General features: G+C 40.2%; 1 protein-coding gene across 2 annotated transcripts in view; it reads right to left on the bottom strand.

Moving 5' to 3' along the window:
• The window catches only part of SNX24 (sorting nexin 24), a 172,049-nt gene that overhangs the window by 78,644 nt on the left and 67,383 nt on the right, over positions 1 to 26,022 (bottom strand). Inside the window, exon 1 of one of the 2 annotated variants that reach the window (XM_027546975.1) lies at positions 14,920 to 15,038. The exons of the other annotated variant lie outside the window; for it this stretch is intronic. Coding sequence (XP_027402776.1) covers positions 14,920 to 14,934 — 15 coding nt within the window. The 5' untranslated portion in view covers positions 14,935 to 15,038. Of the gene's footprint in view, positions 1 to 14,919; positions 15,039 to 26,022 lie in introns of those variants that run through there. 2 annotated transcript variants of the gene reach the window in all.

Genomic DNA, 26,022 nt, shown 5'->3' with positions numbered 1-26,022 from the left:
TGCAGAGCTGTATGAAATAGACGGAGTTACGTTCTGAGTTCAGTTACTTGAGGCTTCATCACAAAAACCACCACTTTAATTGGCACGTTTGCTGAAGAACCCATAGAAGGAGAAAGCTGAAGACTCAGAAAGGTTCAGCTTACTAGGTTGCCCCTCAGGTGCTCCCTCCTGAAGGCCACAGATAAGACACATTACACAGCAGCTGCCTCATGGAATGTCACCCCTTCTATCGACCAGATGGCTTCATTACCAAGTTCCACAGTTACTTCACACAATCACTAAATTTCACTTTGCGGGGGAGGGGCTGGGGTGTACGTAACAGACATAGACCCACAGAGAAAAGTATGTGATAAATTTTAATTCTAATATTATTATTAGGTTGCTATTTTTTAAATGCACAATATACCTAATACTGTTAAGACGTTTTTCTTTTAAATGGGAAAACACCTTGGAAAGGAGATTTCTTAATCAGAATTTCCATGACAATATTAATCAAGAAATGGAGTCCATTTAATAAATCTTATGTTCCTAAATTCCACAGCAGACTTATTTTTTTTTTCTTAATAGTTTCTGACACACGTTGTCCCTGCTGCCAGGAAAACATTTTCCCTCTTGCCTTTCCTGGCAAACTCCTAGTAGCTGTTATCTAGCTCTAAGGTCGGGGCAGCACAGATGATGTTTGGAATGAATGCACGGTATCTGGCATTCGTTTGTTCAGTTATTTAACAGATATTTACTGAAGGACTACAATGTGCCTGTGCCCAGGAGTCGCTTGACGCTCCGCGGATTCAGCAGAGAACAAGACAAACAAGAGCCCAGACTTCACGGAGCACACCTCCTTTATAGGATCCAGTGAGGAAGGCAGATCATAAACAGATTAAAAAAACACGGTGAAGTCGAGAAACAAAAGTGCAGTGAAGAATAGAGCAGGATAACACAGAGCTGGACAAGAGTGCTGTTTTAGACACTGTGGTAAGAAGAGGTCTCTCTGAACACAGAGGCAGTGAGGGGTACAAAATCTGACAGGAAATACCAGGAAAAAGTGTATGCAGGAGTTGAATGTGGCTGCCTCTGGAATTTCAGACTGGGTGGATGAGGATTGTTTGTTTGTGTTCCTCCCCCCTCCACCCCATATTTAAGGTCCAGAGAAGGAGAGTCCAGAGAAGGAGAAACAATTATACAATTGGACAAAATAAGTGGGAGAACTGGCTCTTAAGACATTGGACATGAGGAAATGAAGACACTGGACATGAGGAAATGAATGACACCGAGAGATAGGAAACAGTGATTCCTAAGATTACCCCTAGGATAACCACAAGGTGGCCTGAATTAGGGACAGGGAGGAGAGAGTGGCAGGAAGCCATGGCGGTTTCCGGGGCACAGTTCTGGAGAGGAGTGAGCCACAGATGAAGGGAATTTCTGTGACTTGCCAGAGGTCTCCCTCCAGCATTCAGCTGAATCCTCATCAGCACGTGAGGCTGAGCAGACTACCCAAGGACAGGAAGAGATTAGAGACCCTGGTGCTCAGAGCTCACAGACACCAGGGCACAGTTCTTGCTCCCAAAAGCCAAGGTGAAAACCTCTTAATTCGGGGAGCACTCGTTAGAGAGCTCAGAGGAGTCCTGTCTCAGTAGTAGAGCTAAAGTAACTGTAAGCTAAAAGCTTTTCTAATCCAAAGTAACAAACCTTAAAAGCAAGACCTAAAGAGAATAAACTGTTTCTGACTAACTTAACCACTTGCCAGAACAAAGTTCAAGAATATTTTTGAGAGCATAAAAACGTTCAGTACCCAACAAGACAAAATGTACAAACTGCTGCTGCTAAGTCACTTCAGTCGTGTCCAACTCTGTGCAACGCCATAGACGGCAGCCCACCAGGCTCTCCCGTCCCTGGGATTCTCCAGGCAAGAACACTGGAGTGGGTTGCCATTTCCTTTTCCAATGCATGAAATGAAAAGTGAAAGTGAAGTCGCTCAGTCGTATCCGACTCTTAGCGACCCCATGGACTGCAGCCTACCAGGCTCCTCCATCCATGGGATTTTCCAGGCAAGAATACTGGAGTGGGGTGCCACTGCCTTCTCCAAAATGTACAAAGCCTGGCATTTAATCGAAAAGAAGCAAGAAACTTCAACTCATAATGAAAAGAAAAAACAGTAAATAGAAACTAGTCCAGAAATGACACAGATGATAAAATTAGTAGATTAAAGCATTAACTTGTTATAAGAAAATTTCTTATGTTCAAGAACCTAGAAGAAAGGTTGACTATGTTAAGTGGAGGCATGGAAGATATAAACAAGGCTTAGATAACAGGTGTGGGTCCTACTGAAGAGTAAAAAATGTCTGTGAATAAAAATATACATATACTGGAGGAGATTAGCAGCAGGTAAGACACTAGAGAAGAAAAGATAAGTAAAGTTAAAAATCCAGCAGTAGCAACTTAAATCAACAAAGCATTCGTGAACCATGGGACAACTTTAAACATAAAAGTGCATGTATAATCAGAGTACTCATAGCAGAGGTGAGATGTGGGGAAAGAGGTTGGAGAGAAAGACAAATATGTTTGAAGAAATCTTGATCAAGAATTTCCCCAATTTGATAGAAACTATAAACTTGTAAGTCCAAGATGACCAATGGACCCAAGTACAAGAAACAGGGGGAAAAAACCCAAGGCAAAACATAATCTAATTGTTAAAAACCAGTAAGAAAGAAAACCTGAAAAGCTGCCAGAAAACAGAGACATCACATAGAAAAGAAAGATAAGTTTGAGAGCAAATTTTTCAAATGTTTCTATAAATAACCAACCCTGTGAGTCAATGCATATATATTTCGGTTACGTAAATATGTTCTATGTAAAGTGGCATATATAAAAATCAACGTATGATTTAATCATTATTTTTAAAGTGTTTAGGAATTTTTCCTAAATAGTAAGGCCAATAATAACAACAACAATAACAAAGACTTTTATAATTCTTATATGCAGGCACTGCTCCAAGCTCCTTTATCATGACAATCACTCATTTAATTTTCACAACAACCCACCACGGGATAGGTAGTATGATCCCCATTTTACTGGCAAGGAAACTGAGGCATGAGTTAAGTACCTTGCCTATGGTAGCTACATTTTGAACTCAGTGATTCGGTTCCTGAATCTGCCTTCTTAACCACTGCACAATACTGATGCCCAATGAACAGACTCCCTTATAGTCTTGTTCACTGGGGGAGATACTCTGGAGGGGGAACAATGCCTTCCATACAGTCTCTTCTAAGGCAGCTCTGCAGGAACCTAGGGCCCCTGGCAGAGAGGGTGGTGGTGATGCTGGCGTGAGGAATTCACCCCTAACTACAGCCTGTGCTCCTCTCAAACAAACACTGATCTATGTAGAAAGCAAACAATTCTGCAGAGTAGAAAAAAATCCTTCTCCTGCCAGGATCTGTGTCCATACCGCCTCCTCAGTCAATCTCCTTACATTGCTGCCCCCAAACTCAGTATGTATGGTTTTGCTACAAAAACATATGCTTACAAGGAAGACTTTTCAAAAGTCCAAAGGAAATAAACTGAAAAGCATGTTTAATACATAAGAGACTTGGATAAAACCATATTAAGTTTTTTATTTGGATCTGTTTAAGCTACTTGTTGCCTTTCAGAAATTGTCTATACTCATATTAACTCTTTATGTACATATAAAATATGTTATTTTCTTAATACGACTGTAGCTAGAGCATATAGTTCTACTACTTTTGTTTTTTCTACTACTTTTATTCTTTACTTTATTTACTTAATACATAGACACCTTCATTAATGAGCACATTTTGACATACTTCATTCTTTAATGGCTACATAGTACTACCATGTATGTTGTTACCACAGTTTATTTAATGAGGACCCTAATCAAGGTGAATATTAAGTTACTGGAGTATTTTTCACTGTATATTTTTAATACATTTATATACATTTATATACATTTATATAAATATGTACATATATATTTATTTATGTCTACATATACCTACATATATTTATATATGTTAATGATTAATGTATGTGTATAGACATACACATCTCATTCTTGTTCCTGTGTATGAACTTACACACATACATACAGAAGATAAATTACCAAAAATGTTACCAAATTCATCCCCCTCAAATGTACTAAGTTACCCTACTAAGTTACCAAAAGGATATGGAATGCCTGGCTCATTCTGACCAACACTGGCTACCAGTCACTTTGGCAATATGATGAGGAAATGAGAACAAATTGGGAATATTTTGCCCAGGGTTTATAGTAGCATAAGTTTCCATTCCAACTGTCTTACGTAAAATCACATAGAGACCTGACCTATCCATCTAGCCCTCTACTCTTGGAGATATCCTTGCCTTCAGAGATGTCTAGAAATTCCCCTGTATAAAGCAAGGGAAGCTTCATGTAACTAAATAAACATATTAAGATTTTCATTTAAGTTTGTTTAAAAAACAGAAACTATACTGTTCATGTGACTATTCTGGCCACAGTCCTAAGAACATTATTAAGTCCTTAGACTTCCAATTGAAAAGAAAAATAAATACTACTTTAAAGAGAAGATTTCAATTTGTAAGTGCGGTTTTGACTACACGTTAGAGTCAGTTTTTTTTTTTTTCCCGCAGTTCGATAACATCTCTGAAGTTAAACTGTAAATTAATGATAAAATATTTTATAATTTGGTTTACACCCAGTTTTTTCAGAAATGTATCTAAAAAAACAAAATAAACTTAAGCTAAAGAAGGACTTAACTTATATTCTAGGTTGAATGATCTCTGTCTTCAGAAGCTTGTATCTTTCATAGTCATTTATTTTCAACCAAAGAAAAGAAAAGTTTTCATACCTAAAAGTGTCTAATAAATAACTTTTAGGTGCTTTACAAATAAAGTTGGAAACTCTATATAAAATTAAAGTTTTAAGTCCAGTCTTCCAAGTAGTTTGGATCACTAATGCATTATAATAAGGATATATTAAAGCATTATACTAAGAATACACATAAAGATACACTATCAGCTTCAAAATGACTTTTCTTTATATATATACATACTAGGCAAATTTTCCACCAGGAAGATGGGAAGGTGCTTGTCTCAGACATGCAGGAGAGAGAATATTTTATGTACTATGTTTATGTTTATGAAATTCTCTTTGAAGATTTTTTCAAAAAGAATTCAAAAAAGCAGCCAAGAAACGGTGGAAATCTAGAAACAATATGCAGATATTGGGGAATCTTAAAATACCAATTATGCAGCCTAAAAAGTATTCAAATTAGAGTAAGAAGCCAAAGGGTTCCAAGAAGAATGCTTTCAAGAACAAAATGGGTATGATTAATACCTATTATCATTAATGAGGTTTTAGTGATAGCATCAAAGCATTCACCTTTCTCCGTTAAGAAAAAAAAAAGTGCTTAAGAATTTCAAGAAAACCAACTAAACAAAACTGTATACAATGTACAGTTCCAAATATAAAGCAAAATAAATGCAACACGATCTGAAACAGTTTAGAGAATTAAGAATGTCAGGATTTCCCTGGAGGTCCAGAGATTAAGACTTCACCTTCCAATGCTGGGGGTGAGGGTTACCCTGGTTGGGGAGCTAAGATCTTACATGCCTCACAGCAAAAAACCAAAACATAAGACAGAAACAATATTATGACAAATTCAATAAAGACTTTAAAAATGGTCCACAAAAAAAAACCCCACAAAAAAGCCTGAACAAGATTGTCCATTTGAAGCAATGCTTGAAACATTCTCCACTGAGCAGTACAGGTTAACAATTTATAAGGCTTCCTTTCCTTCTTTACAATTCCAAAAGCTTGATTACATGGTGAAAACATAAATAAATATCTGTACACACACACATATAATTATCATATGGGAACATTAATTATTGTACTCAGCTTTTGTAATCAATCTATACAACAGAGAAGACAATTATTTTTACAGAACAGACTGCAAATATTTTTTGTGTAAAAACTAATGTCATAACTAGCAGAAAACAAGAGATGAATGGGGAAGGAACGGGATGTAAAGCAAGTAAACAGGGTCCACATCTTTCCATCTTACATAATTGACAGTCAAAGCATGCTGCTTAAAAGCTGGTGAATGAAAGTTGCTCAAGTTACACAGTAACAAATATAAAGTCATAAAGTTGATTTTAATTATGAAATTAAAATCATATACATAGTGAAAATGGAGTAGAGGAGAGTTTAATACAGGAGTGGAATCAACTCAATTCATATTTCTAAGAGATTATCAGGGACACAGAGATTTTCCAAGACACCAAGAAATGGAGATTCAGATACATTATTAATACTTACAGTAACATTGCTTAAATTAGTAACTTTTCAACTAACTTCTGGTTCTAGAAGGTCATTTATAGACATTTATAGACATTTTATTTTTCCTTTTACATGTTTATGAAGTGTTGAAATTTTTTCTGTCTATATGAAGTACTTTCAGATAACCTAAAAATGACATAACCTCTGCTAAATGTTTCTGTTTTACATCTCTCTGGTTATAAAGGAAAGATTCTCTTGAGTTTATTAATATTTACAGAATTACAGGTTTTCAGTGTAAACCCTACCACTGACTGATTTTAGCTGCAGCTCCCTGACTGATTACTTGATTATGAAAAGTCTTCATTTTTCTTTTCCTCTTCAGCCACATCTATGACACAAACCCAATCAATCAATTCAGGATGAAGGAAAAAATGCACTCAAATGCATTAGGTCATACATATTGATTGGTTAACATAGTTTTTCATTAGTTTCAATATCATATAACTTTAACTTAGATTTCCTATAAAATGTGAATGCTGCTAGTTCTTTGCTTACCTGAATTGTTCTGGCAATAAATATTATATGGCATATTAGGTTAAACAATTAAGCATTCTGGAAGATAGATGCTGCTGTTGCTGCTGCTGCTGCTAAGTTGCTTTAGTCGTGTCTGACTCTGTGCAACCCCATAGATGGCAGCCCACCAGGCTTCCCCGTCCCTGGGATTCTCCAGGCAAGGACACTGGAGTGGGTTGCCATTTCCTTCTCCAGTGCATGAAAGTGAAAAGTGAAAGTGAAGTCACTCAGTCGTGTCCGACTCTCAGTGACCCCATGGTCCGCAGCCTACCAGGCTCCTCCATCCATGGGATTTTCCAGGCAAGAGTACTGGAGTGGGGTGCCATTGCCTTCTCCAAAGATAGATGCTACATGAATCTTATTATTTTATTTTATGACCTGCTTTGAAAGAAGGAAAATAGATAAATGAATTTTATCTGCACTACTTCCTAACTTGGGCAAATCTCTAAGTTTCTTTGAGCCACAGTATCTTCATTAATAAATACGGAAGACAAAATGATACCTACTGTATTAGTTTGTCAAATAATAAATGTCTTGGTGCTTTGTAAGATGCTCTGAAATGGAATGAAAAATTGCTAACTATGAACACTGTAAAGCAATTATTCCCCAATTAAAAATTTAAAAAAATTTCTAACTATGAAGCAAAGACATCACTTTGCTGACAAAGGTGCATCTAGTCAAAGCTATGGTTTTTCCAGTAGTCACGTACTGGGGTCACAAAGAGTCGGACACAACTGAGCGACTAAACTGAACTGCACTGAACTGATGCAGATGATACCACTCTAATGGCAGAAAGCGAAGAAGAACTAAAGAGCCTCTTGATGAAGGTGAAAGAGGAGAGTAAAAAAGTTGGCTTAAAACTCAACATTCAAAGAAAACTAAGATCATGGCATCTGGTCCCATTACTCCGTGGTAAATAGAAGGGGAAAAATGGAAGCAGTGAGGTTTTATTCTCTTCAGCTCCAAAACTGCTGCAGGTGGTGACTGTAGCCATGAAACTAAAAGATGCTTGCTCCTTGGAAGGAAAGCTATGACAAACCTAGACAGCATATTAAAAAGCTGAGACATCACTTTGCCTACAAAGGTCCATATAATCAAAGCTATGGTTTTTCCAGTAGTCATGTACGGATGTTGGACCATAAAGAAGGCTGAGCACTGAAGAACTAATGCTTTCAAATTGTGGTGCTGGAGAAGACTCTTGAGAGTCCCTTGGACTGCAAGGAGATCAAACCAGTCAATCCTAAAGGAAATCAACCCTGAATATTCATTGGAAGGACTGATGCTGATGCTGAAGCTCCAGTACTTTGGGCACCTGATGCAAAGCTCCAATACTTTGGCCACTTGATGCTGGGAAAGATTAAAGGCAAAAGGAGAAGAGGGTGGCCAAGGATGAGACAGTTAGATAGCATCACTGACTCGATGGACATGAATTTGAGTAAACTCTGTGAGACACTGGAGGACAGAGGAGCCTGGTGGGTTACAATCCATGGGGTCAGAAAGAATTGAACATGACTTAGCGACTGAGCAACAACAACTCACTGGGCTAAAATCATGGTATTGGCAGGGCTGGGTTCCTTTTGGTGGTTCACTGAGAGAAAACGTTTCTGTTTCCTTGTGGTTGTAGGACTTGGTCTTCATTTTCTTGCTGACCCTCATTTAAGGGCAAAGTTTGCAACTTCTAGAAGCCACCTGTACTCCTTGGTTCATGGTCTCCTTTCTCAATCTTCAAAGCCAGCAACAGGAGATCAAGACTCTCATGTCCTGTTTCTGTGACCTACTTTTCTGCTTCCCCTTCTTTTTAAGCGAGAGACTCATGGGATTATATTAATCCTATCCAGATAAGCTAAATTGTCTCTGTGATCTCAAGGTCCGTAACATTCACCACCTCCATTAAGTCTCTTCTGTGTATCAGGAAACATATTCACAGGTTCTGGAGATTAGGGCGCAGACATTTTGGGAGATCCACTATTTCTTTTATCACAGACCTAGAGGAAGTGAGAATATCTGGGTGTGGGGGCAGGATGGTCCCAGCAGGTGGAAGATTAAATACTTGACATAGTTATGTGCCTAAAGTGATGCGGAGGGAGAAGAGTCAGAGATAAGGTCTGAATAGTAGTGGAGAGAGGTGAGGAGAAGTAGAAACAAAGGACAGGCTAACATAATTAAATGTGGAGATTCTTAAAAAAAAAAAAAAAAGAATGAAAGAAAGAAATGGAAACAAATATAACGGTGAGGTTTGGGAATCTGAGCAACTTGAAGGATGGTGGTGCCAGTAACTGAGCTGGGAAGACTGTCAGAGGTAGGGGGTGGGGGGGGTGAGTGCAAACAGGAGCTCTGCACTTGTTGCATTAAGTTTGAGACACATGTTAGATAGACATTAAGTGGATATGTTCAGTGGACTGAATTTACACATTTGGGGCTTAGGGAGAGGTCTTGGCCAGAGATACACATTTGGGAATCATCTAATTGTGAATGTGATCTAATGTCAGGAGACAGGATCTGATTATCTAGGAAGAGAAGTTTATTCTGCAATCTTGAGGCCATATCAGTGCTTATGGTTTTCCATTCTAGTATGAGAAAACTTAGCTGCATTTTAAAGTCTTCCCCTTCCAGATTGAAACTTCTCTAGCTCCTTTAGCTGTCCTTCAGAAGACCCACCTTCTGGTTAAAATATAGTTTGTTACTGTTCACCTAAAATATAGAATCCAGGACTTAAGAAAATATGGCCATTCCCAGTTAGTGAATGGATTATGTCTCCAAAATCTACAATTGAGGTAGTTTAAAACTCAACACAGATTTTCTCATAAGTATAAAAGATAGACTACAACTCATAAAAAAAAACCCTGTTTAGCCCATATATGCAGAAATGACAATAATATTTTGGTAGGAATTATTCATATACATGTTTTTATTGTAGATTTCTTTTTGTGCTTCTATGAGATCTTAGGAACACAATTTCTCATTATTTTATAAAGACCTTTTTCCAACTGGAAGAATTAAACATGTTCATTACAGAAAACAAGCAAATAACAGAGGATAGAAAAGACTCTGAATCATCACATCATACCTACTTTTTGTAATTTTTTTTCCATTTAAACATCATAAGCCACCTTCATTCTAACAGATTCTGTCCCATATAATGGTTACATGAAACAGTGCGTGCATGCTCAGTCATGTCCAACTCTTTGTGACTGCATGGACTGTAGCCCGCCCGGCTCCTCCATTCATGGGATTCTCCAGGCAAGAATACTGGAGTGGGCTGCCATTTCCTTCTGCAACAATAATATTTTTATTTCACCCACCAGCTTTGCAGGATAACACAGTGGTTAAGACTTCTGATCCTTGAATCAAACTGCCTGGGTTTGAATCCTGTGTTTTCTATGGTTCTCTGCTGGGCTTGGGTAGCACTCCATGATTTGGGGCAAATTATTTAACCTTTACAAACCTCAATTTTCCCATCTATAACATGAAGCTTACCATGGTACCTTTCAAATAGGTTTGTTGTCAGGATTAAATGTGATTATCATGTCACTAATTTACCATATTATCTTGCATTTAGCAAGAACCCAAACAAGAATGTTATCTATTAATATCATTATTAACATCTAGTCACTTTCACAGCTGTTTCTGTATCAGCACGGGGGAGGGAGACTTGGTGGACAGAGAGGGAAAAAAAGATGACCCCACAGGAGTGTAGCTACTGACCACATCCATCCATCTCCACAAGGGAGAAGGGACTTTTCTCCCATCAGCAGAGGTGGTTGAGCCTGCAGGGCAAACCTGTGGCTTCTGCACTCACCTATATCAGCGCCCACTCAGAACCCTGTATTGCTGACAAGACCCATCCACTAAGACCCAGTGGAATCCTGACTTCCCTCGATCTTAGTGTAAGATTCCTTATCTTTGACCCGTATTCTCCTAAATCTTTTTGGAAGCTCTAGTTCACTGTTGGCTCACGGTGAACCTTGAGGTCAAACAAAAGCACTAGGTCTTCCCCGAGAATTCTGGAACAGGTGATTGTGAGAACTTGAGGTCAGGCTTACAAAGGACCATGTCCATTTCCACCCATCGTATGAGGATGCTGCAACTTTTCTGAAAACTTATGCTGTCACCCAAATCATAAGCCAGCATTTCTGCCAAGCCTTGTGTCATTGGAGAGTCTGCAGTAGCCTTCCTTCATTCAGGCCCGAAAATTCATTCTACAACCTCCCCACTGGTCTCACTGACACACTCATGCCCTGTAACCATCTGTTTCACAGTAGCCCTTTTCAGGCCTCCACCAGATCACATGACTCCTCTGTTGCACTCATTCCATGGATTTCTACCACTCCTGGAGTAAAATTCCAGTCCCTATTGTAGCCTACAAAGCCCTATACCCACAGGCTTCAGAGCCCCTCTCTCTTCTACATCTCCTAATACACCCCTCTTACTTATCCTGGTCTATGCACACCAGTCCCCTTCAGTTCAGTTCAGTTCAGTTCAGTTGCTCAGACATGTCTGACTCTGACCCCATGGACTGCAGCACGCCAGGCCTCCCTGCCCATCACCAGTCCACTTCTGCTGCTGCTGCTAAGTCGCTTACTGACCATCAAATGTATCAAGCACATTCCCAGCTTTAGGGTTTTTCTTGTTGTTGTTGTTAAGTCGCTGAGTTGTGTTTGACTCTTTGTGAAACCATGGACTATAGCCCACCATGCTCCTCTGTCCATGGGATTTCCCAGGCAAGAATACTGGATTGGGTTGCCATTTCTTTCTCCAGCCTTTAAAAATATCTGGCAACGAAGTAGGCTGAATACAGGAAATAAAGGAGGAAGCAAAGAGGGGAAGGAGAGTGAACAAGTAATTAACAGCAAGACAACACACTGGGAAGAACACATCCACAACTTAGCCCAGTTCAGCAGTCTGATAGTAAAAAAAAAAAAAAGTAAGATGAATTATTTTTGTCAGAGAAAAATCAGTAAGTTAGACATGATAGAGCAGACAGTGCAGAACCAGATCATTTCCTATAGAAAAATTTGTGGTAGCTGGTCTAAAGAATACTGTTCATGAGGGCATGTGTGCTATGAAAAGAGTTTTGAAATATAGCCCTTTTATTAAAAAGAAACTACCCGTCTTAATAATTAGCACCACTGTGGAGAAGCTACATGGTATGGTACAAAGAATGCCAATCTAGAGTCAGACACACCCGACACCCAGATCTGTCACTTGCCAGCTCTGATTCCTTAAAGATATTGCTTATTCACTTTGAGCTTCAATTTCCTCATATGGAAAATGAGGATGATAATATGTTTCTTTAGGCCGGTGGCAGAGTAAATATGTAAGACATGGTATATAAAACACTTGGCACTTCACCAGACACAAGGCTGGTGCCCTATACATCCTAGTCTCTTCCCAAATGTCATTGGGTTTCTCACAAATCTAAATGGAATCTGAGGCCATTAATAACTTCCAATTCTCTAACACACCATGAAGCTCTATGATGCACTATGCTTCTGTCTTAAAAAACATCCTCACAAAAAATCATGCAACTCAAAAGTTCAAATATTCCCAATGATATTTGGGAAGAGACTAGAATGTGTATTCTCTCTATGTAAATGAGCTTCCCAGGTGGTACAATGGGAAAAAAAAAAATATCTGCCTGCTGATGCAGGAGACACAAGAGACAGGGGTTGGAGCCCTGGGTCAGGAATATCCCCTGGAGAAGAAAATGGCAATGCCCTTCCCAGTATTCCTGTCTGGAAAATTCCATGGACAGAGGCGACTAGCAGGCTACAGTCTATGGGATTGCAAAAGAGTTGGACACAACTGACATACACACACACACACACACACACACACACACACACACTATACTGCTAAGCCACTTCAGTCGTGTCCAACTCTGTGCAACCCCATAGACGGCAGCCCACCATGCTCCGCCGTCCCTGGGATTCTCCAGGCAAGAATAGTGAAGTGGGTTGCCATTTCCTTCTCCAATGCAGGAAAGTGAAAAGTGAAAGGGAAGTCGCTCAGTCGTGTCCGACTCTTAGCGATCCCATGGACTACAGCCCACCAGGCTCCTCCATCCATGGAATTTTCCAGGCAAGAGTACTGGAGTGGGGTGCCATTGCCTTCTCCACACACACACTATATGAATATACATATACACACAAGCATATATATGCAGATAGATAAATAGGGATAGACAGATGATTATTTTTTAACTCAAAGAAAGTGCAAAGGGTAAGCTTGGGTGGAGAAGAACTACTGCTTATTCATGACGAGTTTTCTTTCTATTGGCATCAAGAATTTAAGATCCAAGACCCTCCTGTGTTCTCTCAGTACGGAACTAATAGTCCTCAGTGGACCCCACGGAGGAAGTTTACTTGAGCACAGGCCATCTGCAATATGCCTGCCAGCTTCAAAGCTCTGCTGTTCAGGCCTGAAACATGGGCAGAGAGCAGGTGGAGAGGTCAAGCTCTGTTTCCGTAATAAAATACAGACTGTTTCATAGACTTTACAAGCAAGGATGCTGAAGAGACACCCTGTTATTCCTGCTGAAGGGAAAGAAGCTTTTTTTTTGTTCTATAAACAGTATTAGAAGGCAGGCATCCACATTTTTAAATGCCCACCTACACAAAGGAAGGAAGCTCTTAAAGACTGTAGAATTCTCAACCTTCTTTCAAAATTCCAAATGAGAAAAAATATCAAGTATTTTATGTCCCCAATATATGTTTGGTTTAAAAACAGATGATGATGATATTTATTTATCCACATATTTATTGAGCACTTACTATGTGCTAATTCCCATTCAAAGTGTCTGATATTTATCAGTGAAGTAAAGTGGCAAAAGGAACTGCCCTCATGAAATTTACATTCTAGCAGGGAAGACAGAGAACAATAGATATATTTTTAAAATAAGTAAATTATACAGTATGTTTTAAAAAGTGATTATCTGGTATGGGAGGAAAAAACAGAACCAGGTAAAAGGAACTTGGAGTGCTGTGGCAGGACAGGAAGAGAGGAGGAAGAGGGGGTGGAGTTGGAAGTTTAGACAGAATGGTTGGACAGCACTGAGATGGCAAGGGCAGGTTATGAAGCTGCATCACAGAACCGAACTTAGTAAGAGTTTTGTTCTCTCAAATTTAAGTTAACCTATCAGTCAAGCCCTTAAAAGAGAATGAAATAATGTCATATGCAGCAACATAGATGAACCTAGAGATTATCATACTAAGTGAAGTAAGTCAGACAAAGACAAATATCATACATATGGCTTATACGTGGAATAACAAAAAGATACAAGCGAACTTATTTACAAAACACAGAAATAGGACTCACAGACTTATGGTTATCAAAAGGAGAAGGGCAGGGGAGGGGATGAATTAGGGGGTTGGAATTAACACATACACACTACTATATATAAAATACCTGGAGAAGGAAATGGCAACCCACGCCAGTATTCTTGCCTGGAGAATCCCATAGACAGAGGAGCCTGGAGGGCTACAATCTATAGGATCGCAAAGAGTCGGACATGATTGAAGCAACTTAGCACATATATAAAATAGATAAACAATAAGGTCCTACTGAATATCACAGGGGACTAAATTCAGTGTCTTGTAATAATCTATCATCAACAACGGGATATAATGGAAAAGAATATATATATACACACACAAGTGAATCACTGTGCTGTACACCTGAAACTAGCGAAACACTGTAAATGATGTATGAAAAGTGAAAGGCACTCAGTCGTGTCCGACTCTTCGCGACCCCATGGACTGTAGCCTGCCAGGCTCCTCTGTCCATGGAATTCTTTGGGCCAGACTACTGGAGTGGGTCGTTGTTCCCTTCTCCAGGTGATCTTCCCAATCCCAGGATCAAACTCAAGTCTCCCACTGTGTAGATGGATTCTTTACCATCTGAGTCAGCAGGAAAGCAAATGAACTATATTTTGATTTAAAAAAACAATTCAAATTAACCTACTTTAAAAAATTTATTGATACAGGACTATTTAAAAACTGAGTTTATCTAATAAAAAACTTACAAGCAAATGTCTGTATTTAAACAAGCATCACCTTTTCTAAATCCATGTAACACACACCACTGCCAAAGACTTTTAGAGAGAAGTTTGCAGTCTAACGAGGCCAGGCCTCAACATGTATCACTGCCATTCTTCATGTAGAATCAGCATTTCTAAATCCATATAGAAGGAGCTGCTAAAGAGGAAAGAAAAAAGAAATATTACAAGAGTTCTTTGTATTGATTTCTTTTACCCTTAACAAAGAGATTTTCCTAGTTACATGATATATCATAATCACTTAATTTGTCTGACTCCTTTAAAGATACAGAACGATGAATTCAAGAAAAAGGGTTGACTTGCAAAAATAGAATCATTTTGCAAGATTCTGTTGTTTGTATGAGTCACTTTTACCTTAATAATATGACATATGTGGTCTCTATAGAGAAACAAAAAAAGCATTAACTCTAATTTCTCCCATCCCCAAGGGCCTGAGCTAAATCTAAAGCAGTCAGCATCTGAAAAGTCTAAAACTGCTCCAGAGGGTAGGAAGGATGAAGCCTTTCCCTAAGCCTTACCTCTAGATTTAATGTACTAGACACTCACAAGTAAATCACCTTCAACACCTGGACGTGATCATCTGCTTTCTTTCTCTTCATTGTGTTTCTGCACAGGCAGAGTCGGTGCAACTGTGAACCCTGTGCCAGGCATTCCCCCACAGAGCACAACACAGATTTGAAGGGAACTCTCTGATGAAGTCCTTTCCTGGACTAAAGACACTGGTTCGTCATTTAGGGAATTAACACCTGCAGCCACCATTGGTCCATTCCCTTTTCCAAACGTTTGCTCTGTGAGTGTCTGAGCACTCTACTCCTCATCAAGGCTTTGCCAAAGTGATCCTAAGTTTTACAAACTGAAAGGTACAAGATCAGTGTAATATGGAAACACGAAAGCATTTCCAGATGGGTGAGCTGCTTGGCCCTCAGAGATAAATAGTACATTCAATTTAAATAGTTGAGAGTAGAAAAGAGGAGCTATATCCATTTTATTATATAACTTTTCAGAGACAGACTACAAAAGTATATCAATCTGCAAAGATACATATGAAGAACATAGAACAAAAATGTATAAGGATAATTATTTCTCAATTAACATGTGAATATAAGTTGATATGAATTATTTGCTCAACACAGTGGCACCAAACTGAAGTTGAAATATGACTTTCAAAAGCAAAAAAGTATATCCATAATTATAAAAATGTGAACAACCTAATATTTAGTAGAAAGAGTTAATAGACATAGCACATTCACATGCCATAGAAGATTTATTAACATGAAATGAGATTTTAATCTTGTTAAAGATAAGAGCAAGCTATAGAGAGAGTACACTTTTGTGTTTAACGAAATATATAATCATGAGTGTACGTACATATTATGTACTAAAAAAGTCAAAAGAAAAAAACCACTAAAATGTTCTGAAGGAATGAATAATGTTTTTTTTTCTTTTTACTTTTCAAGGTTTTTGCCTCCAATTTTTCTGCATTGAAGATATATCTCATATTTTTTTCTCAAGTTTTGAGTGATAATACTCTCTCAGTTCAGTTCAGTTGTTCAGTCGTGTCCGACTCTTTGCAACCCCATGAATCGCAGCACGCCAGGCCTCCCTGTCCATCACCAACTCCCGGAGTTCACTCAAACTCATGTCCATCGAGTTGGTGATACCATGCAGCCATCTCATCCTCTGTCGTCCCCTTTTCCTCCTGCCCCCAATCCCTCCCAGCATCAGGGTCTTTTCCAATGAGTCAATTCTTGCATGAGGTGGCCAAAGTATTGGAGTTTCAGCTTCAGCATCAGTCCTTCCAATGAACACCCAGGACTGATCTTCTTTAGGATGGACTGGTTGGATCTCCTTGCAGTCCAAGGGACTCTCAAGAGTCTTCTCCAACACCACAGTTCAAAAGTATCAATTCTTCAGTGCTCAGCTTTCTTCACAGTCCAACTCTCACATCCGTACATGACTACTGGAAAAACCATAGCCTTTTCTAGACGGACATTTGTTGGCAAAGTAATGTCTCTGCTTTTTAATATGTTATCTAGGTTGGTCTTAACTTTCCTTCCAAGCAGTAAGCGTCTTTTAATTTAATCACCATCTGCAGTGATTTTGGAGGCCCCAAAATAAAGTTTGACACTGTTTCCACTGTTTCCCCATCTATTCTCTCTAGTGAGAGGAAATAAGCTGTAAATCAGCTATTCTGAATTCCAGGTTCCTCTTTGATCTTTATTAGCTATAAAGATAGAAAAACCACTTCTGAGTACTATGCCCTTTCATCATCTATAACATGAGGGTGTTGACCAGATGCTTTCTAATGTCTTAGTATTTTACTTACGTATAAAATAACAACTGTATATTGCTTTGTCACATGTATTTTTCTCCATATCCACTCCACAGCAGGGACTGTGCCATATGCATGTATTCTGTGCCCTGTTTTACATAACCAATGATCAGGGCAAATGAATGTTAACTCATTCACAACTAACTGTGCATATGAACCCTATTGTTCAAAATCAGTCTTCAGGGTCAGATTCTATTCAGTTTGTTGTTTTGCTCTCTCTGTCTCACCAAATAGCAAATTCAGCAGAGAAGGCAATGGCACCCCGCTCCAGTACCCTTGCCTGGACAATCCATGGACAGAGGAGCCTGGTAGGCTGCAGTCCATGGGGTTGCGAAGAGTTGGACACGACTGAGCGACTTCACTTTCACTTTTCACTTTCATGCATTGGAGAAGAAAATGGCAACTCACTCCAGTGTTCTTGCCTGGAGAATCCCAGGGATGGTGGAGCCTGGTGGGCTGCCGTCTATGGGGGTCGCAGAGAGTCGGACACGACTGAAGTGACTTAGCAGCAGCGGCAGCTATCCTCCCCCAGGGCTTCCCAGGAGGCTCAGTGGTTAAGTACACGTCTGCCAATGCAGGAGATGCAGGACAGGAGGGTTCAATCCTTGGGTTGGGAAGATCCCCTGGAGGAGGAAACAGCAAACCACTCCAGTATTCTTGCCTGGGAAATCCCATGGACAGAGGAGTCTGGTGGGCCATGTATATGCCATGGGGTCACAAAGAGTCAGACACAACTGAGCATGCACGCATGCCCCCTCTTCCCTACTGTATGTGCACCATCTGGTGTGAAATCAGGGTGCTCTTCAAATGTAAGCCCTAAATTGATCTGGGCCAGACAATGTCTTTCAGAGAGACTAGACCACACGTTCTCTGCTCATGTCTCATCCCACTGTTTCTTCTTCTTTTCCAAAATGCTCACCCCTCTTTCTTCCTTGGTCTGAAAGCGAATGCAGTAGCCCCTGTATGTGACTATTCACCTGAGTTCTCTAGTTCCTAGACACTTCCTCTTGCCTTGGAGGGGAACGACCTCCCTTTGTCAGAGGTTGTGAGCACATACTTGGATTTACACAGGAAAGGATGGATGTGGCCAACAGTCTGCTATTAAAAGGATGCAGCTAGGATAACTAGGATAAAGGGACATGTAAAAGCAGGTCCTTCAAAAGGCATTTTTCTGAAGTTGTTAACAACCTTGTGCCTCTACAGTATGAAAGGGTGTGCTGGGTCCTGATGTGGGTGAACTCTGCAACCAGTCTGGCGCCAGCGGGGAGCGGACCCATTAGTTGGCTACGCAGACCCTTCTCTTGCTACTGTGACAAAGCACACTGTCCGTCTGACAGGTGAAGAGGTGCCAAGTTTGTTTTTTTAAATTTTGTATTGGGGTATAGCCAATTAACAGTGTTGTGATGGTTTCAGGTGAACATCGAAGGGACTCAGCCAGGCATATACATGTATCCATTCTCCCCCAAACCTCTCTCCCGCCGAGGCGGCACGTAACATTGAGTAGAGTTCCATGCGCTATTCAGTAGGTCCTTGAGGTGCCAGTTTTGTTTTGCTTTTCTAGTTAACATCATTATATCTCATTTAAATTATTTTTCTTAATATGTAAACAACCTGGAGTTAATCTACTGCTGGGATCTCTTTAATAGGCTTTCTGAAATAAATGTAACTAAAATGACTAATTTTTCTGGCAACAAAATAAAAACATGCACCAAACCCTCCAGAAGCAAGTTAAAAGAAGCCCTCACCACTTTCCTGCCCAGGTCTGCTTCTGACTGCAAGATATGGCCTCCCGCTGAGTTTTGTGCTTTCTTTAATCCAAAGATATTCCTACTTCATTAACACAATTCTTCATTTTTTTTACTGCTTTGTTAGCATGAAGGAGAAATTCCAGGCTTTAAAAGATTCAAATGACTTGTCTCTAAATCAGACCTGGACTCTCTCCTCTCAACATGCCAATTTACATGAAATCTCTTAGAGTTTCTCTGCTTCCATAAGATGCGTGTGCCACTGCCCATCAAGACCCAGGCTTGCTTCTTTGCACAAACAGTCCAAAACAGTTTTCCTGATCTGTTTCAACTTGAAGTGTTGTCAATATATGGATTGTCCTGCTTTCTAATTCAGTGAAAAATCTAGTTTTCCATTAGTCTCTGCCTTTCTAATTTTCGATACAGCTTTACTAAATGTAATTATTAAAGGCAGATTCAAGAAAGCAATTACTGATCTACTGGTTTGTATCTCTGAAGTCTTAATAAGTGGTAAAAAGTTGTAATTGCACTAAGAGTATAAAATGAATTTTTCTATGGATTCAACATATACACCCTTGAATCTGTATATGGGGAGACATATTTAAAACAATATATAGAGCATGCTGTCTTCAAACCTGCATTTAAACTTTATTCAAAGGCAGTGCTCTGGGAGAATGGCATTGAAACATGTATAATATCATATAAGAAACAACAACAAAAAAAAGTCCAGTTACTTATTTTAGTTACTTAAAAAACAATAATAAAAAAATAAAAATTCGTTGTATAAAAAAAAGTACATTGTAAGATAAATAAAGCAGATTTAAATTAAAAAAACAAACAAACAAAAACAAAGGCAGTGCTCTGTGCTGGAAAGAGCAGGAAAGGACATTTCAGAAAGGCTACATTCTGCTCTTTCTCCAGGACTCTATGACTTTGGTAAAGGACTTAACTCCCCTGATCTCCTTTTTTCCCATACATCTATAAATATTAATATGTGAGAATGTTAAACTAGATGGCTACCAAGTACTCTTTCAGCCTAAAGTTCTATGAACTATTTATTAAATGCTTAATCTCTGGTAGGCTCAGTATTATACACACACAGTTTCCAAAGCTTAAAATTTAGTGAAAAATAAACATATAATTAATATAAATATAAAGCAATATATAAAAGTGCTATCCAGTGATATAAACCAAATTAATTTTCCAAAATGTCCTGAGGAATAGCTGTGCATATGAAATGGAGGATACATCTTCTTAGACAGTTATCCAAACTACCTAATATGGCTTTCTATCTATAGGTAAATAGTGGAACGTCTGCTATATAGTCACAAACAACAAACTTGAATGGAGCCACTGACCCCAAACCAAAATGCCTCTGAAACATTTGGTCGGCATGTAGTGACCATTCAACATTTATCTCAGATCATTCAACTTTATCTCAGTATTATGATATTATTTATTAACTCATGAGAGGCAGAAGGTGCAGGTTACTGTCATTATTTTAAAGATAAGAAGACTGAGAATGAGAAAAGTGGATGACTTTTCAGAAGCCTCATAGCTAATCAGGGGTTTGTCTTCTGGAATACAATCATGAGTAGCTTTTCTGCAAAATTAATTGCTGAATAAGGCCACAGAAGCCCCGTCCCTATGATTTTTCACCCTTACACCGAAGCTTTGAAGTTTGCCTTGAGCATCATCACTGAAGGGACATCATTATCTGAAGGGACAACTGCAAACTCAAAACCACGCTATAGTGGTTTCTTCAAATCCTCCTTCATGAAGGAGAAGTCAAGGGGGAAAAAATGGGAAACAGAAGCCATCAGGCAAACAAACCACATGGTTCTTCCTTTAATTCTAAGTTGAAAACCTGTATACTATGTCCATACTGAATCACCCTTCAAGGTGGAAGCTACATTTTAAAAACATCGCTGTCACAGGAGACAGAGTCTTTTCCATGGAGAAGCCATGGCAGGACCAGAGGTCTTTCCCTGTGACATTTGAGGAGCAAGGAAAGATGTTTACCCTGGGGGAACAAATGCAATCTTTGAATATTTACCGAGCAAATGAGTACAGGAATCACGGTGAAGTTATATCGACCCCAATAACAAAATTAAGGCCAGCTAGTAAATTTTCCGTATAGTCTAAAGCTAAGAAAAAGGACTGTGACTTAAGAATTTGCCATGCAAGCACAATGAGCCCACACTTCAAGTCACCCACCAGATAAGGCTGAACGGACAGCTTCCAGGCAGCTTATGTGAAGAAGGACTACTACTCAACCCATTCTCTGGTCAAAGATTGTGTTTGGGGAGAACAGACTGCATGCCACTGTTAAGTAAACAGCCCCTTTCTTTAGAGTGAGTCAATACGGGCCAGAGTGTCATTAAGCCAGAGAAATAACTAACATAAAATCTGAGATGCAGAATGTTAAAGATAAAGACCTCAGATTAACTATTCAAAGAAAAGCATTTTACAAGGAGGCCCTGAGACCGAGATCCAGAGTAAAAGCTTCTAAAACACAAAAGCACAAATAATTATAAACACAAAATCTGAAATAGTCACTTGAAAGAATTAAGACAAGGGGGTAAACATTCGACCTCCAGCTTTGAAACACCAAGAGAACAAATCCAGTGATGAACCTTAAGAGGGGCCACATAAAATGCACCCAAAGGATCCAAATCCACAGAGGAGCTGGGAACAGAAAGCAGAGATCCAGCTCACCCTGGGAACAGAGTCAGGAGCACACTTTCCTCACGCAGTCAGAATGAACAAGCTACACGTGTGGACACAGACTCTGAACAAAGAAGCAAAAACCAGACACAGTGCAAAGTCCTCTGGGTTTTGTGTTAATTCTGATATTAGGTAGCTATGCTACCCTGAAGGGTCATTTACTCTCACTTCTGATCCCACTCTGTCTGTCTGTCTGCCTATCTACCCATCTATCCATCTAGTGAAACTGTACAGTTCACTTCTATGTGCAAACATGTGCTAGACGCTGTTGTGTTCAGTGAACTAACAGCACAATGAATAGCCTTACACATGCTCTGCCAGAAAGGACAATTACCGAAATAGGACACCCCAGTCAGGGCTAAGTCCTTGAGAACGTGATGCAGACACTGAGACCTGAAGCCTCAGGGGAAGGTGAGCAGGGCCAAGGGACAAGGTTACTTTAACTAAGGAAGATTCATTTGAGTAGCTGGACTGTGAGACTAAAAGTTAGGGCCAGGAAAAAGGATCCTTAGGAAGGGAGGGGCCAGACCACACTGGGCCCCTTAAGCCACACTAAAGACTGACTGGCCTTTACCAAATGAGCAACGAGGAGCTTCTCATTGCTAGTAAGCAGGAGCCAACATGATCAGATGTGCAGAAAAATCATGCTGACTGCAAAATGTTGCATTCCAAAGGGTTCAGAGTGGATGGGGGAGGACTGAGTAGGAAGTTATTAAGTCTTCGCCCAATGTTCTGCTTCACACTGAAAATTTTATGTTCCGGACATTTTCATGTAAGCATTTTATAATTACAATATATCGAATTTAAAATGAACTCAGTCATATAACAATTATGAAACTCACCCTTTAAAAGTTGAATAGTTGGCCTTTTAAAAAGGAAATCATGAGGACCCTTTAAGACCCCTCTCTTCAATGGCTATTCTCCCTTCGTCACCCACACAAGACCAAGAGAAGGCTGTTCTGCTGGTTAAGACAACAGAGAAAACCACTGTAGGTTGCAGGCACTGGTCTAAAAAGGAATAGAGGGGCTTGGTTGTCCTCCACCTCACAGGGGATGTGTGGAGGCCCCCTTAGGCAATGAAGGCAGTTTGCAGGTGTCCCCAGAGGAAACAAAACAAATCAAGAAAAAAGTAGGGGTGGGGCTGGGGTGAAGGGAGAGGAGAATGGGAGTCAGGAATACTATAGAGGCTGGCAGAAGGAGAATGCAAAAGCAGAAGGCATTCTCAGGGCCCACTCAGTGCTGGACTAAGGGTGAAGTCAGTTGCCCACTTAGGTGAAATGGAAAAGAGTGAAAATCAATGGATATACGAAAACCAAAGTCACCATCGGGGTAAGACACTGAGAGAAGAGCATTTTGAAAGAGAATCAGAACTATTTCACTTGTCCCATAAAGGATACCATAGGGGAAGAACTCTGAGGCCCCCAGATAAACTCTACATGCTAAGTATCTGATGATGGGGATCCAGGTAAAGATGGGTTATAATCTACAAGCTCTAGGTTTGTGTTCATCAGGATGAAGTGATGCATTCCACTTACAACTGGGATTCCATGTTACAAAGATCAACTCTGGGTTCTGTCGAAACTGTGTAATGATTAGGCTGGTGACATAATTCTGAAGTAAAGGAAGGAAGTACCAACCAAGGGCCTGGTTCCTACCCAGCACATGACTGGGAGTATGGGTAGCCTATTCATGCATTGTGGAAAGCGCTTGAGGACAGAGCAAGCCAGTCTTCAAAAGGGGATGGATAGGGAAGGGACTGATAATAACCAAAGCAGAGTTTTTCACATATCTATTAGTAGAATCCCTCTGCCCTGCTCGCCACCTCAGTCTGATTAAAGGGAGAAATGGCCAGGAACCACCTACTCTGTCTCCATTCTCAACAGAGTCACCCCATCTAATATCCTTCCCTCCCCCACCACTCACTCATCAATACCTGTCTTGCCTCAGGCTAGGGCTTGGAAGACCAGTCGGGATGGCCCTATTTTGAACCAGTCAGTCCTAAAGGAAACCCTGCATATTCATTGGAAGGACTGATGCTGAAGCTCCAAGACTTTGGCCATTTGATGCGAAGAGCTGACTCACTGGAAAAGACCCTGATCCTGCGGAAGACTGAGGGAAGGAGGAGAAGGGGGTGACAGAGGATAAGATGGTTGGATGGCATCATGAAATCAATGGACATGAGTCTGAACAAACTCTGGGAGTTGGTGATGAACAGGAAAGCCTGGTGCGCTGCAGTCCTTGGGATCACAAGGAGTCGGACACGACTCAGCGACTGAACCACCACCACCACCACCACCACCATATTCTTATAACCTTGGTCCTGAAATGAAGGGAAAAGAACTTCAAAAGTAAAAGCGACAGCAAAATGAGTGGCGACGTGATGGCCATGCAAAGAGCAGAAGCCTGGGCTGTAGCCCAGGGGATAAGCCCAGGAGAGGGGAGGTCTCAAGACACCCAGGCAGGAGGCAAAGAGTGCCTCAGATCCTGGAAGTTCCAATGCAACTCTGTTATACTGGATTCTTTTAATTACATTTCCCACTGTCAAAGTAAACTTTATCTCTGATGATTGTAACTTCCTAATCATCTCTCTTTACAGTTGCTACTCCCAATAGTAAAGTGATGGTTGACTATTTATAGAATAAACTGATATCTTTCTGCCTTGAACCTACAAGCCCTCAATCCTCTCTGGCCTCAAAGCTGCATTCCTCAATAGTGAAAAGCATGCACTAGAAAGGATTATTCCATTAGGTAGTTTGCAAAAGATAACCACACCAATGTAATGTGATCCAGTCATTACTACAGGGCCTGCCTCTGAAAATAAGTCATGCCCTTGGCGAGTAATTTTTAAGTACTCTGGTGGATCAGGCTCTGAGCTGGCATACAGTGGGGCAGAGAGACCGTCTCTCCCTGACGGAACTCAGAGAAGAGCTAGAGATGAATTACTTGTAAGTATATGATTATGACTGCAAGAGGAGCTGGAAGGAAGTCATCCTAACAGGGAAACCTAGGAACATAAGGACAGCCCTGCGATTTAACACCGTGCTCTATTCCTGATGGGGCTTCCTAGATGGTTCAGTGGTAAAGAACTCGCCTGCCAATGCAAGAGACACGAGTTCAATCCCTGGGTCAGGAAGATCTCCTGGAGAAGGGAATGGCTGCCCACTCCAGTATTTTTGCCTGGGAAATGCCACAGACAGAGGAGCCTGGCAGGCTACAGGCCATGGGGCCACAAAGAGTCAGACATGACTAAGTGACTCAACTACCTTGATGAGATGGACAGGCTAAGGCCATTGTCCTCAGGGTTTACAAAGGCCTGGGTTGCATATAGCTCTCTCCACTCTGCTACTCAGACCCTAGACTTACCCTTGGAGACCAAAAACCCAGGTTCATACTCCAGCATTATTGGCTGGGTGTCTCAGTTCAGTTCAGTTCAGTTTAGTCGCTCAGTAGTGTCTGACTCTTAGCCTACAGTTACTTCAACTCACTGGGCATCAACATTTTCACCTGTTAAATAGAAATAACACCTTCTTTGTGAGGTGTTAATTAAATGAGTTAATGCTTATAAGTACACTGTAGGGTGTCTAGCATACAGTAAGCACTCAACAAATGTTTTAAAAAAACATTTTCATGACCTAAGTATCCCTGAATTTTAATCAATGCTACTAAAATTATTTGAACTAGTATTTAATGACCCCTCATTGAATACAGCTTAATGTCTTTGACTCACTTTGGAAATGAAGAGTCTAGAAAGACTGGTCTTGGAATGTGTGTCCTTTGTTAAACATGGTAATTAACTACTGTGTTTCCTTTTGCGCTTTTAACACAGTTTCATATGCGAAATAAAGAAATGTTTTTTATAATTCAATATTTTAAATAGGTAATATGTTCCTATGGTTTTAAAAGCTTTTTTTAAAAAAAAGATATGAAAACATACACAGTGAAGCCTCCCCTGGAACCCAACACTGTGACCAGGCTGCACCCTGCACCCTGCTTTGGATGCTGAGAACAGGCCCTTTCAGCCTCGCTATGAGCGCATTTGACTGAGTCAGCCTTACGTTCTTCCCTTTAACACCAAAGGCAGCACAGCACACACCGTTCCACCTCTTGCTTTTTCACTTAGCAATGGAGCCCAGCATTTTCCCACAGGAGGATATGAAGATGGTCCTTTCCCTCCTTTTACTGCTACATAACATTGTCTTACATGGATACTGTTATAACAAAAGTCTCTTTGGCTACATCTCTTTCTGGATTGACACAAACTTTCCTAATTGTAGTCTTGGCAGTGGGTGATGGAGAA

This window comes from Bos indicus x Bos taurus, chromosome 7 (genome assembly GCF_003369695.1).
Source record: "Bos indicus x Bos taurus breed Angus x Brahman F1 hybrid chromosome 7, Bos_hybrid_MaternalHap_v2.0, whole genome shotgun sequence".
NCBI classification, from domain to species: Eukaryota; Metazoa; Chordata; class Mammalia; order Artiodactyla; family Bovidae; genus Bos; species Bos indicus x Bos taurus.
Note: the sequence above shows the minus strand (reverse complement) of the source record. Positions and strands in the feature narration are given on the sequence as shown.